The following is a 12571-nucleotide window of genomic DNA, read 5'->3' as shown; positions in this document are numbered from 1 at the left end:
GTAATGGCAGGTCTAAATTTAAGAATCAGTACTGTTCTGTCAAAAAATATACAGTATGAAAAATATTTTTCAATGCTTGCATTTTTCTATCTTGTGATATATATTGTGGATTCTGCAATTTCTAACTACACAAAAAAATATTCAAGTCAATACAAAAATCATGAACCAAAATGAGACCAGCAATTCAATTTCTGAGATTCTGAAACTTTTTGACCCCCAGTATAGTTTGGGATATTCGTCTGTGTTGGTCCCATGACTTGTTCAACTCCGCCATAATCCCAGAAAAAAAGCTAGACCCCATTCCTCATCTAAGATTGAGGAAAATGCAAAAGATACTGCATTCCAAATCTCTTGCAGGCACATTAATACATTTTCAACAGTGTGACTTTTAGGGTCTGAGCAGAGTGTACCGAAGAATTGAATTCGGTGGCGTTAGTGATGTCACCCCCTTTAATTTGCACGCGTGTCTTTGTTACAGCCAAATGTTAAAAACAGTAAAAAGAAAAACAGCATAGGATGAAAGGAAAGTAGGAAATAGAAATGCGAACATCAAAGTAAATGGAGTAAATGTTGGAATAAATGAACCAATGTCAAAATGAATAATTCAGTGTCAAAAAGTGTAAAGAAATTATGTGTAGAGAAAAATATTACTCAATTTTTAATTTTGGCAAAACGTCTAACCTGAGTTTTCACTTGAAACTTAAATTGTATACTGCTTCATTTAAAACAGTTGCTCATTAAGTATTGTAACACTAGTTTCAAGAAGCTGATTAAAAAGGTTTTGATCTATTTTGCCTTTTTGCCTATTTGTAGGATCTGTTTTCATTTTTCATTCCTCTGTTGAGGGGGGTGGGGTGGGGAGCTGTCTTTGAGTTTAAGTAGCGTTTTTAAATGAGGATATTTCTTCTCTCATACCCATAAATTACAGTGCAGCTATCATATCAGTGTACACTGGTGTCTCATAATGTGCTTTAGTTCATCACTCATTGTGACGTATGCAGTAAAAATAAGAAAATGAAGAATAAAGTCTACAGCTTCAATTCTTTTGGGGACCGGGGCAAGTTTTGCTTCTTGAAAGTAGTATATGGAAAGATTCCTGCCATGGGTCATAACAGCACAGTGCCATATTCTTCTAAAAAATGCTGTTGACTTGACAAGACAGAAAATGTGCAGCATCTTCTTCTATCGTTACATTTCTTCTTCAGAGCGATCAGTCATTTTCACTGCAATAAGAAATTTGCTGCCTCAGTGGTTATGATGCAAGCATTGAGGATCTATTTCCGTTTCTCCTTTGGAGGCAGGATGGGATTGGTCTTTTTCTTAATAATTGATTGGAGTATTGACAAGGCTATTTCAAGGTACTGGTGCCAAAGGGATTCTAATCTATTGAACTATTTCAACAGTTTTGGTTTTGAAATATATAAAATTACCCCTTAGTAAGACTGGTTTACACCAGCTCATCAGCTGAAATGTCTAAATGAATAACCTGCTTAACAGTTCAAATTGCAGAGAATGCTTTTCTTAAGGTTTAACCTTGAAAACAAAACAAATCTGGTATTTCTTGCTCATTAATGCTTGTTTTTTTTTCCCCCACTTTAAAAAGCTAGTGATGTCCAAAACCTGAATTATGAACAAAAAGGACAAGAATGATCCAGTATTTCAACAACAATGTTGAAGAATGAATAAATCTGCTCAGTTGGTGATACTTATGTTAAATCCAGATTTGGATGCTTCTTGGCTGCAGTTGCATTTAAGCTACATTTCCATAATACATTTACTAAAGTTACAGGGGAATTGGTTCATAATACTTTAAAAATCCAAGCCGTGGGAGAGGAAATTTTGTGTAAAAAATTGTTGTTAATGTATTCTCAAAAGTCAAATCTAAGGGAATAATATGCAAATGACACTGGTAATTCTTATTATTGACTTCCTCTGCTTTTGGCTGTAATTCTGAAAAATAAAACTCAGTTAATTACCGATCTAGGCATTTTGTAGTCCTAATCTTTTGATTCTGATGGCTAATTGTTTTTTTTTCTTTTCGCATGATTTAGATATTTTGTATTGTCGTGTCTGTGGAAGTGAGGAAATAACCTACTGTAATACAGTGAAGTAATCCCCAGGATAATTTTAGAATTACATTTGGTGAGTTACATTTAACTTCACTGTTTTGTTGTTGAATTCTGGAGTAAGAAAAAGCATACTGAATTCTCTCTACCCCTGAGGGACGGCTTATTTATTACTGCAGTTTTCCCCTCTGCTTCATTGATTAAACATTAACAAGAAAATGGCAGAGTTACTTTAATCCAGTGAAGCCAACTGCAGATTGATGCGTCATGATTTTAGATTTCATTTAGAGAATTAATCAGCATCCTCCTGTCTGATCATTTTGATATACTCAATATTTGGAACATCCTGTTCCTTCTGATTCTGGTTATATCATTTGCAGTACTGCCAAATGATCTGTGGTCAGGAATGCTTAAACTGGTATTTTGCTGCCCTGTCAGTCTGTGATCACTTGGCAATGGGATTGCCCTACCAAATGTTCTTGTTTAAATAAATCCCTCTCTTATCCTAACAGAATGTTTTAAAGGGGAACAGGACCATTCTCAGTTTCTGAGCAAGCATCTTAAGAGTGGGCACTGTTTGGAGGGCTATGCATCCTAGCTATAGAGCTCTCTGTTGTGTAATTCAAGATTAAACGGATAAAGTGATGTATTTTGTGTCGTCTGATTGTTTTTCCCTATAATTGAACAGGATCTGAATCAGCATCATTGTCAGAAAGGGTGGCAGACCTGAATTTGAAAGGCATTGTGATCATCACAATAACTGAGCTGATCAGATAAAATTCTTGGTGCAGGCAGTCGATTGGCATTGTCTCCCTCTGATGCCGCTATATATGTGCTGCTTCTTTGGGATTTTGGGATGAAATTGGACAATGAGTGCTCAGTGTGAAGTATTTGTTTGTGCAGTAATTGGTGCTGCAATTTTTTTCCCCTTCACAACAGGAGTTATCATTTGGCTCTTGATTAAAGCATTTTTCTCTTTATTTGGCGTGCAAGTATATTGAATTTTACAATGTTAAAGATGAAGTATAGATTGAGCCGCTGAAAAATAAGAGTAAGATGTCTTTTCTTTTACCTTACTCTGCTCTTGGTTCATTCTTGTTTTTGACCTGTATTGCTGTATGGGGGGAGAGACTCACTATACATATTATTCAGTGTGTATATAAACTAAAATCTGCTTAAAATAAGGGTTTATGTAGGCTTGCCTTTGTTGTCTTTTATCAATATGAAGGCTAGAAATGTGTTAGAACACATATAAATCTGTTGATTTGGAATGTGTACTATAAGATCTTAAAAAGACTGATGGTTGAGGACATTATCATCATCGTTATTGCCATCTGCAGTGCTAGCAGATGCAGGAGGAACAGATGGACAAGAATTTTAGCCACAGGATGGGAAACAACCACCACTCTGCTGGTTATAAAGCCCTGTAAAAGTAAGCACTTTGAACTGCATTGCGAACCCGTTGCCTGTTTTATGGTGCACAGGTGCATAAAGCAGGCTTTGTAAGATCATATGTAAGGCCTGGTCTGTTGTTAGTTGGGAAGAAACAAATATCTTTCATTATATTTCGTCGACATCAAAATGGGTTTTCTTGGGATTGATTTTTCCTATCAAACCACTTTTGCATAAAACATCTGCTTTTTGTATTTTGTATCGAACACATCCTTGTATGGTTTTTCATCACTGAATTTACAAATTCTAAAATGTTGCTGCACTGATATTAATATTATTTTAATAATATTAATTTCTGCATTCGGATATTCAAACTAAATTTCCTTAACATAATATAACTAATATAGATCAAAATGTGTGTTTTTTTTATTTCGCCTTTATCCATTTCAGGATCTTTTTTGAAGGTTGCATAAAAATATTTGGTATGTCCCATGTGGCTTCACTAGTAAATTTTGATGGTCATGGTTTCGAGTTTGGATGATGTCACTAGCTGACCGTGACCGGAAGTCCCCAAGCAGTGGTGTATGATTGGATGAGTTTGGGGTGGGAATAGTCAACTAGGGCTCTCTCAGTTCTCAGTGACAGTGCAACTCCTGTGGCCTTCTGTGTACCTCATCTGGTAAGGACTGTGCTGTCTGTAACATGTTAAATCATGTTAAAGGGTCTCTGAAGTGGATGGGTTGGTGGAGTCTGTCAAACATTTGCTCATTTTGTAACCTGCAGGTTTGCAGAGTTTGTAGGTGTGAGCTGTGCTGTGAAAAATGTTCCGAATCAAGTGGGCATGAAAAATATAGTAGAAATAATTGGCAGTTCTCAATTACAAAAAACAACTTTCAGTGTTTCTGTACCTTACCTTACTGAGTTTCTCAGCTTTGTGTTTTACCAGTGGGCATGGTAATGTGTCCTGTTAGGCTGAGAGAAACACAGAGGAACTGAAGTTTGCATTCTGTGCAGTTATTCAACTTCAGTGAACGACATGTCCGTGCAAGGGTTGTTTGCATTTGGCCAAATGACGTACACCAAGACAGACTTCCAATATTGTAAATTACTGTGCCTGTATTTTATCTAGATCCAAGTTGTGGGTCCTCTGGGAATATCGGAGACTGTGGTGGAGGAGATATGGGGGAATGTGTGGCTTTAGCAGTGTAGCCCTCATCAATAGGGAACAAGGCCTTATGTGAACCTCAGTTCAATCACTGATAGCCTCTCGCTCCTCTGTAGGGAGAGTTTCACGTGAAGTATCATCAGTAGAAGCAGTGACTCTAGGGGTCTGTCTTCTATGGCTGCAGGCTTAACACAATAGTTACTGTTACTGACAGTTTCCACCAACTGCTTGACTGCTACCGGCACTATCGCTTCATTCTTATTTTAACTTCTGAAAAAGTAGTAAACTATTTAATTTATTCAATTTTTCTTCCCACATGGATCATTTTGTTTCATTGCTTCTGGCTAGCTTTGCCTAGGTAGTCTATAACATAACTTTCTCTAGATTGATGACCCGTGTGTCATTTTCGGAAACATGAAGTGTCCTGGATAGACAGAGTGGAATAGTTTGTGTGCCTAGCATATTTACTGTGCTTAAATAGCTTTTGCTGTAAGACTGTTTCTTGATATTTTTTTATGCGAGTGCATGGGCTGACTCTTAGCTGATAGATGTGAGTATGGTTAATCACAAAAGGCCTCCAACTGAAATTGTTAAATTCATGCTTAAACCATATGTGAAGAAGAACAAAAATGCCGATCCTATATGACACCTGCAAAAGCAGTGAATCATCATCATCCGGCAACTTAACAAGTAAGGAGGTCTTTGTAAGGCTTTTATAGTTACGACCACTTGATCAACTCCAGCTTCAGAGGTCAGAGCCTTGCAGCACTGCTCCCTAGGCAATGAGGAATTCTACAGCACCAAAAGACCCGTTTCTTGCCATAGGAGAATTCGGCACTACAGAGGTCCCATGGGGTGGTGTCACCATGTTTAAAAGCCTTAATGCCACAGAGCCTTTTTACTGCTTTTTACATTGCTGTCTGTGATCCCTGTGCTTATTTATGGCTCACAAATTTTGATTTGAATTTTGATGTATAGGGTTTCAAGTCAGTCACAATGGAGAGTATCACAGTTTGAATCTGGCCTGTTTTTTGTGCTGTCTTAAAACTACTGTGCAGTGTTTTTAATTAAGAAAGCCTACTTGTGATTATGGAAATCAAGGAACAAGTAGATAGAAGTTAATTCCGCATTAAAGGTAGAAAGAAGAAATCAAGGAGACCAAAATGATAATGAGCCTTCTTCAGGTGTCTTGAAATTGAATAAGTTGCACCTGATGAAGGATCCTGTTTTTATCTTTGTCTCCTTGTTATCATGGAATCAACCTCTACATGTTCCTTTTGCAACTTTGATGCTGACACAGCTCCCATCTTGAATCTCTTTATGGATATCTCTTGAAAATGTCCAGTGACTATATTTCCCATTTGCTTCTTGTGTTTGCTACAAATATAGTAATATTGACCAGTGACAGAACTACATTTTTAGAATCTATAACACTTCCTCCACCAAATAAGCATCTTTCAAGTGTTTTCTGACTTTTGGTGCCCGTGCAAAACTGTGTCCTTCACCATGGGGTTCTTTATGTGGATTACAAATCTCAGATCCAATACGAGTGCAAGTCTTTGCTTTTGTCTGGTTTCTTTTGGTTTGCTTTTACAGAGGATCTTGGTTGTTCTCGGTGTCAACGTGAAGAAAATGAGCTGAGACAATTCCTTGGGAGAAAATATCACAATCACAGTGTTATGTTGATTTTAATGGCCCTATTTTCTGAGATACTGGCAACTTACAGCCTCATGCCTTAAAAATCATCGTGAACAGTATCAAAAGGGCCATCGACTCAATTTTTCATGCTCACGTTTTAGAATATGGTATTTTGTCATATGCCTTCTTTAAAAAAAAGGGCTACAGTGTGATTGGAAGTTTTAGCGTATGGCACCATGCTTAAATGCATCTGCGTCACCAGTCGTTTGGGTCAAATAACATGTAAGGACTTGCAGGCAGTGTTTTGTGAAATGAAGCCATCTGGGTACCCGTCAGAGTGCAGTTGAGCACAGTGCCAGCTCCAATCATTCTGTCCACTTTATAACCACACTGGCAGAACTTGTAATCCTCAGTGCAGATTCATGGTTTTGAAGCATGGTGATAGCCGCTGACGTTTCGATAAACTCATTTTGTCATCCCCACTCAGAAGCACAATGGAGCACAGCAGGATCGTTATGATTTTTAAATAAGATTTTCCCCCTTCCGTTTGTGTTGAAAGTGGAAATGTCAGATGCATGAAATGAATTTTGTTAAATAAAACAATTAAGATGAACGCACACTGTACACCTTTGTCAGATGTAGTGTCAAAGCCCCACAGGAGTGGGAACCTTCTGGGTTTTGCAGAATAATTTAAGACTAAGAAAACAGTGCTTCCAAAGCAATTATATATTCTGTGGAATCGAATATTTTATTTTTTATAATTATAGATTTTTCAGACCCTGGAGTTTACCAGTTAAAATCGTTCTAAACTTTAGTTTCATTCATTTCTTTGTCTTGGCAAAGTTTATTTTTGGTGTTCATGTTCATTGAGTGTGAAACTTTTCTTTGTCCTCTGACTATGATTTTATTTATCAAAGAAGAAACCCTCTACAAGGACTGTAAAGGTACCTTTAAGACTGTGTGTGTGCGCTCTAGAGAATTTAGAAATACTCGGGGTGTTGACCGCTGTAGAAGGGTTGTGTGTGGGAAGTAAGGGAGATTAGTCAATAATTTACCTGGTCCTGTTTTAAAAGTGCGGAGGCCTCTTTTTTGAGTGCTTCGTCTTCCTTGCACTGCCAGGACTGCAGCAGGGAGCTGTGAGCTACATGCCCAGGAGCCCCTTGAGGAAATAGGAAAAGTAAATGACTCCCTGTTCCAACATGTCTCCAGATAACTTCCTTGGAGAGCGGTCTCAGGCGAGGAGTGCTTTCTGCTTCCTCTTCTCTGCACCAGGTTGCACATGACTGGCTCTGGTAGAATGGGAGCCGTGGAGCGAGCGGTGTGGGGGAGGGGCAGCAGCGCTGAGTAATGTAGCAAATCCCGGACTCTGGAGCTTTGACAGAAATGCTTTTCTTGTACTTTAAAAGGTTGAGATCAGTGCTGGAAAGGCACAAGCATGTCAGCCTAAAAATCGGGGAATTTGAAGAAGCCTTAGATAGCCTGTTTCAATGGAAGGCTTGAGTGAAAGTGCTGACAGAAGACGCACACAGGGGAATGCAAAGCTAGATCGTTGTGGCTCAGTCATAGGCATAATTAGAGAAGGTGAGTGCTTAAGCTACTGTGTGTGACATGCTGCAGTGCTGGAGGAAACTGGAAGACCGGCATTCTGAGCTGAAAGGTTTACATGCAGGATAATTGGGAGGAAGATGCAGCTCTGTTGCATTTAGCCCCTGAAAAACTGAGAAAGCAAGGTTCATTTTTTTTTACTTGGGCCTATGTGAGGGATTTCTTGTAATACTGTCTTCCAGTAGCAAGAGCTGTCTTTGTAAGGGGAGGGAAGGGGATGCTACCTGTCAACTTTCTGAGAAAAAAAAAACAAGTAGAGGGGAAGTTAAAGTGATACATCAATGTTGCTTTTGTGCTTCTCTTTAAAAATGACACTGCTTAACCGGTGTTAAGCCTGGCAGTATAACATGAGACTTTGAACAGTTTCCTAAAACAGTGGATTTGTTTTGGATGCAACAGTAGTTGTAACACTTCTCACGTCTCCCTTATCTCTTTCTTATCCGTCACAGGAGCTCCAGTTTGAACGCCTGACCAGGGAGTTGGAGGTGGAACGACAGATTGTTGCTAGTCAGCTGGAAAGATGCCGACTGGGGGCAGAGTCGCCTAGCATTGCCAGTGTCAGGTACAGGCCAGTTATTATCCTATACTCCCAGTAGAAACCGAAGAGAAATCTCAGCTCACTCGCCAAAACAGCCATGATAACACGTCAGAAAGCATTGTCCTTTTACATACACAGAAAAATGCCAATGCTTAATTTGCCAAAGTATTGGCATGTCATGATGTCATATTTTTTATGCAACTGCAGAAGCAGCCCTGGTAGTTACTGAATGTTTTTTCCTCCCTCTGTACAGGGAGTCTCCTTTCTTTTCCATGCTTCATTGATTCCTCTCTGTACAAAAAATCTGTCAAATTGAAGCTCCATTAATTCATATTAAGAAACATTAATTTTGAATTACTGTGCTTTTTTCCCCCCTGCTGTCAGTAATGTGGATTCGAGTCCTTTTCCTCAGACTCCCCTGGTGTCTTTTTTTCCATTTTTATTTTCCTCTGCTTGGTTGATGTAAAATATACTGACTTCGATGACATAATGCTGCATGTTTCATACTGCAGGTTTCAAGGACCAGTAATAGCTTTGCAATGCTCAGGTCATTTTTGCTATGTGCCCAACGAGCCAGTCCATCAGGATAGTATTCTTATAGGTAGAAAGAGGTGTTGTTGCTACATCTGCTATAAGGGTCTCATTGAGTAAAGACATGGGGTATTTTCTATGGAAAACGTGTTCGAATTTTTTTAGAAACGCTAGGTGAGTATACTTTTGAAGATTTCACCACGTAACTCAAATATTTGGGTGTTTTTTTTTTCCCAGAAGTGAAATTTCAGCCCTTAAAATGAGCAAGTCATGTCAGGTGGTAGAAAAGATTTGTCAGTGGTTTGCAGAATTAAAATTGAAATCCGTATCTCTGGATCAGACAGTCTGAAGTAACCAACTAATTAGCACTTTTGCTTTTTGGGTGACGGCTCTGGTTATGTAGGATTATGTGAATCACTAAGCTTGATTGCTTAATCTTTTGTTGCTGCTTTTGAAAGCCAAATTTGGATGTTGAACCTTCAGATTGCTATTGTTACGATAGATCAGCCCAGTTAATTGGAATAAGGTTTATGAGGTTTTGTATAGGAGCTTGACACAGCTCATTGTCATTTATTTCTTGCAATCTACTATGTTGCTTTCCAGAATAAAAACACCTTTTGAAAGCTATTATGAATGTGTTCCTTTATAGCTTTTGCAACTTTCAGCTAAAAAGAAAATGGAATGAAAGCTGAATGCAGAGACCTGGAGTAATGGAGCAAAAGCAGTTAAGAATTTAGACCACCAGCTTGAAACGCAGGTTGGGTGGTTAGTTCTTGGGCTTTCCTGTTTGTCCTCTCTGGAGGCCTGGCTTGCAGTTATACCCCCTTTCTGTGGTGGAATGAGTTTGGATGTTCTACGTGAGATTTATTTCAGAAGAAATGAAAAATGCTGTGGTTCATTTGGTAGGGAATATAGAATCATTTCCTTCCCATTAATCAAAAGGGCTGTGAGGAAAGTTCTGAAATGCCTCAGAAAGGTCATGGGCTCCAAATCGATAGTATGTTGCTTTTACAAAATGCGTCACATTTAAAATCATCCCTATCTATTTCTTCCTCAGAGGTATCCCTGAGAAAAAATCATTTTTGTTTTAGCTTAGCAGATGCTTAGCAGCTTGCTATTTATCCAGAGCAATGTTCATAGACTACAAAAATGTGATACAGGTTAGTGCAATAGTAAAACAGTGGGGCAGTTTAAATGCACATTAGAAATGTGCTTAGAAGCACTAAAATGCAACAAATTAGTACTGGAACAAACAAGCATTTATGTTTTTAATACTGCTCAGTATGCAATACAATGGAGTTACATGTATGTAGTGTTTATATATAGGTAAGTCCTTCAAGAGTCTAAGGAGCTTATAGATCTAGGGCTTATCCCAGATACTGTAGAATTATGCAAGCTGAGAGTACAAGACTCCCCTTAAATGGGATGTTAGTCCATCAAGCTAAATCCCAGTTGCTACTTGTACAGTGATACCTCATTGCACAGTGAAAAAATCTTGTATAATGGTACAGTAGCTACTAACTAGCTGAAATTTTAGACAGTTTAACATTTCAGATTCCCACCTACACTGTCAATTGCAGTCACTACCTGTCGGTCAGGATTTCAAGTTAAATGAGATTATAATGTTCTTTGGCAAAGTATTTTTTTTGTATTTCAGTGCATTTTTGGTAAACTGTTAGAAATGTCAACTTTTGTGGTGTGATAACTTTATTTTAATGAGTAACTGGCAATTTAAATATTGAAAATGTCCATGTTCACAGTTTGTAAGGAAAGGTGTTGAAAGTATGTGAATCCTCACACTCAAATTAGAATTGTTTGAAGCACTTGTCCTTTGCTGAGACAGATGTAAAGGAGTTTTGTGTATATTTTAGGGATAGCTGATGGGTAGGTGGCAAAGTTGGTGGGTTGAAGTGAAGAAAACGTCTCTAAAATTTTAATTTTCCAGAGTCTTCAAACTTATTTTTACATTGTAGAAATATGGGGCCACTTACTGTATGTTTTTTCACTTAATGAGCTGAAATGAAGAATTATGGGGATTTAGAATATTCAGCATTTAATATCCAAGTAATTTAATCACCTTTTTCATTAATGATAATTGCAAGTCTAGTTGAAATACTTTTCAGTATAGGCAATTGCAATTAACCACATCCTGCTGTCAGCCAGACATAATTATTAAAGGAATCCTCTACCAGCCTTGAGTGACCTTTCTTGGTTTTTCTGCAGCTGCAGACTGGCATAGTTTAAGGGACAGAAGGGCGTCTTGTGGATGCTAGGGCATATTCCTCTTGGGGTATCGCATTCAGCAATGTTATGTAAAGGGCACACAGTCGTTCCATCACCTTAAAGGTTTGGGTAGAAAAGGAAACTGCTAGCCACAGCATTTGGGTATGAATATATGCAGCTGCCAGACTGTTGTGCAAACTGTTCAGCTCAATAGCTCATCTTACTGAGAATGGAAGCAGCACCAAAGTAAATGTGTGATGAGGCCACTACATTTTATTACATACCCCTATATATTTCTTTATTTTGGTTATTTTTTTAATCATTTAGCAATTCCCTAGAGATTACATTTCTTGAATGACCAAAAGCTTGGGTCAGGAAAAGGTCTCCTCTTTTTTCAAAATCTCATCTTCTCAGAGACAACCACATCAATGAATATTTGTATATTAATATCACCCTGAACTAGAGCATCTTAAATTTGTGCAAACCGTCTGCACTTTTGACACCCTCAAGATCTGTGGCCACTTCTTTGAACAGCAGTTGTGAATATATACAGAAATAGAACGAAATTGGAACAGATGACTGGAGCACAGTTCTTCAAGCATCCTTTTTAATTGCTTTCATCTCATTTACATTCTGATCATGGTCCTTTATTTCTGTCAACACATTTCCTCAGATGTCCTCTGATGTTAAGGTAGAAGAGGCAAGTAGAAGCATCAATTATATATCAGCAGGACACAAAATATTTTCCTTGAATCATTTATTTTTCTAAAAGCATACTCTAAAAGTAAGTCTTTATATCTACATTTTGTAGCATTGTGTGCTGCCTTTATAGTCATAACCTTGGGGATAAAAGAGAGGAAGTTTTCCTTAGTCAGATGTTCTAAAAGTATATTTAAATTATTTCATCTCTGTCTTTTATAGTCCTTTCTAATCTGTATGAGACTGTTTTTTGTTTAATCTCCTTAGTATTGTGAGTTGTGATGTTGTTCTCATTGTAACCCGTCTTTAAAATCTGTTCTTATGAAATGCTACATGCTGCAATTCTGATCCTCTCTGAGGGAGGAAAATTCCAGGTCTGTAGCATTGATCTTTTTTTTATTTTTACTATTGTCTGCTCGATAGATGGAATGTTGCTGGCATGTCTACCTTCTGAAGGAATAAGAATCGGAATTCTTTTCTACAGACCACTGTGACATAGTTTTAAATAGGTCCATCAATAAAGTCTCTGATCATCTCTTACCTCAGCGTTTCTGCAGGCTGTCTCTGGAAGTGTTCACTTCGTGTTCCTCTGACAACCGTTCAAGCTTTGTGCAACATCTCCAAGAGCACAGACTGCTGACCCAGGAATCAATCATGCTATTTATATATTTACTTTCACACAGTGTACCAGGAAGACAACAATTTGCTAACCCA

At 38.1% G+C, this 12571-nt stretch overlaps 1 protein-coding gene across 10 annotated transcripts in view; it reads left to right on the top strand.

Moving 5' to 3' along the window:
• pkp4 (plakophilin 4) overlaps window positions 1–12571 on the top strand; it is an 84592-nt gene that overhangs the window by 37999 nt on the left and 34022 nt on the right. For 9 of the 10 annotated variants that reach the window (XM_088605517.1, XM_088605514.1, XM_088605513.1 and 6 more), the window contains one exon: window positions 8316–8428. In XM_088605517.1, the coding sequence (XP_088461643.1) occupies window positions 8316–8428 (113 nt within the window). Of the gene's footprint in view, window positions 1–8315; window positions 8429–8457; window positions 12232–12571 lie in introns of those variants that run through there. The other variant, XM_088605524.1, reaches the window with a different exon arrangement.

The sequence above is a fragment of the Lepisosteus platostomus genome, chromosome 14 (genome assembly GCF_059453375.1).
Source record: "Lepisosteus platostomus isolate fLepPlt1 chromosome 14, fLepPlt1.hap1, whole genome shotgun sequence".
Taxonomy (NCBI): Eukaryota; Metazoa; Chordata; class Actinopteri; order Semionotiformes; family Lepisosteidae; genus Lepisosteus; species Lepisosteus platostomus.
The sequence above is the reverse complement of the archived record's forward strand: the minus strand, read 5'-3'. Positions and strand labels throughout refer to the sequence as shown.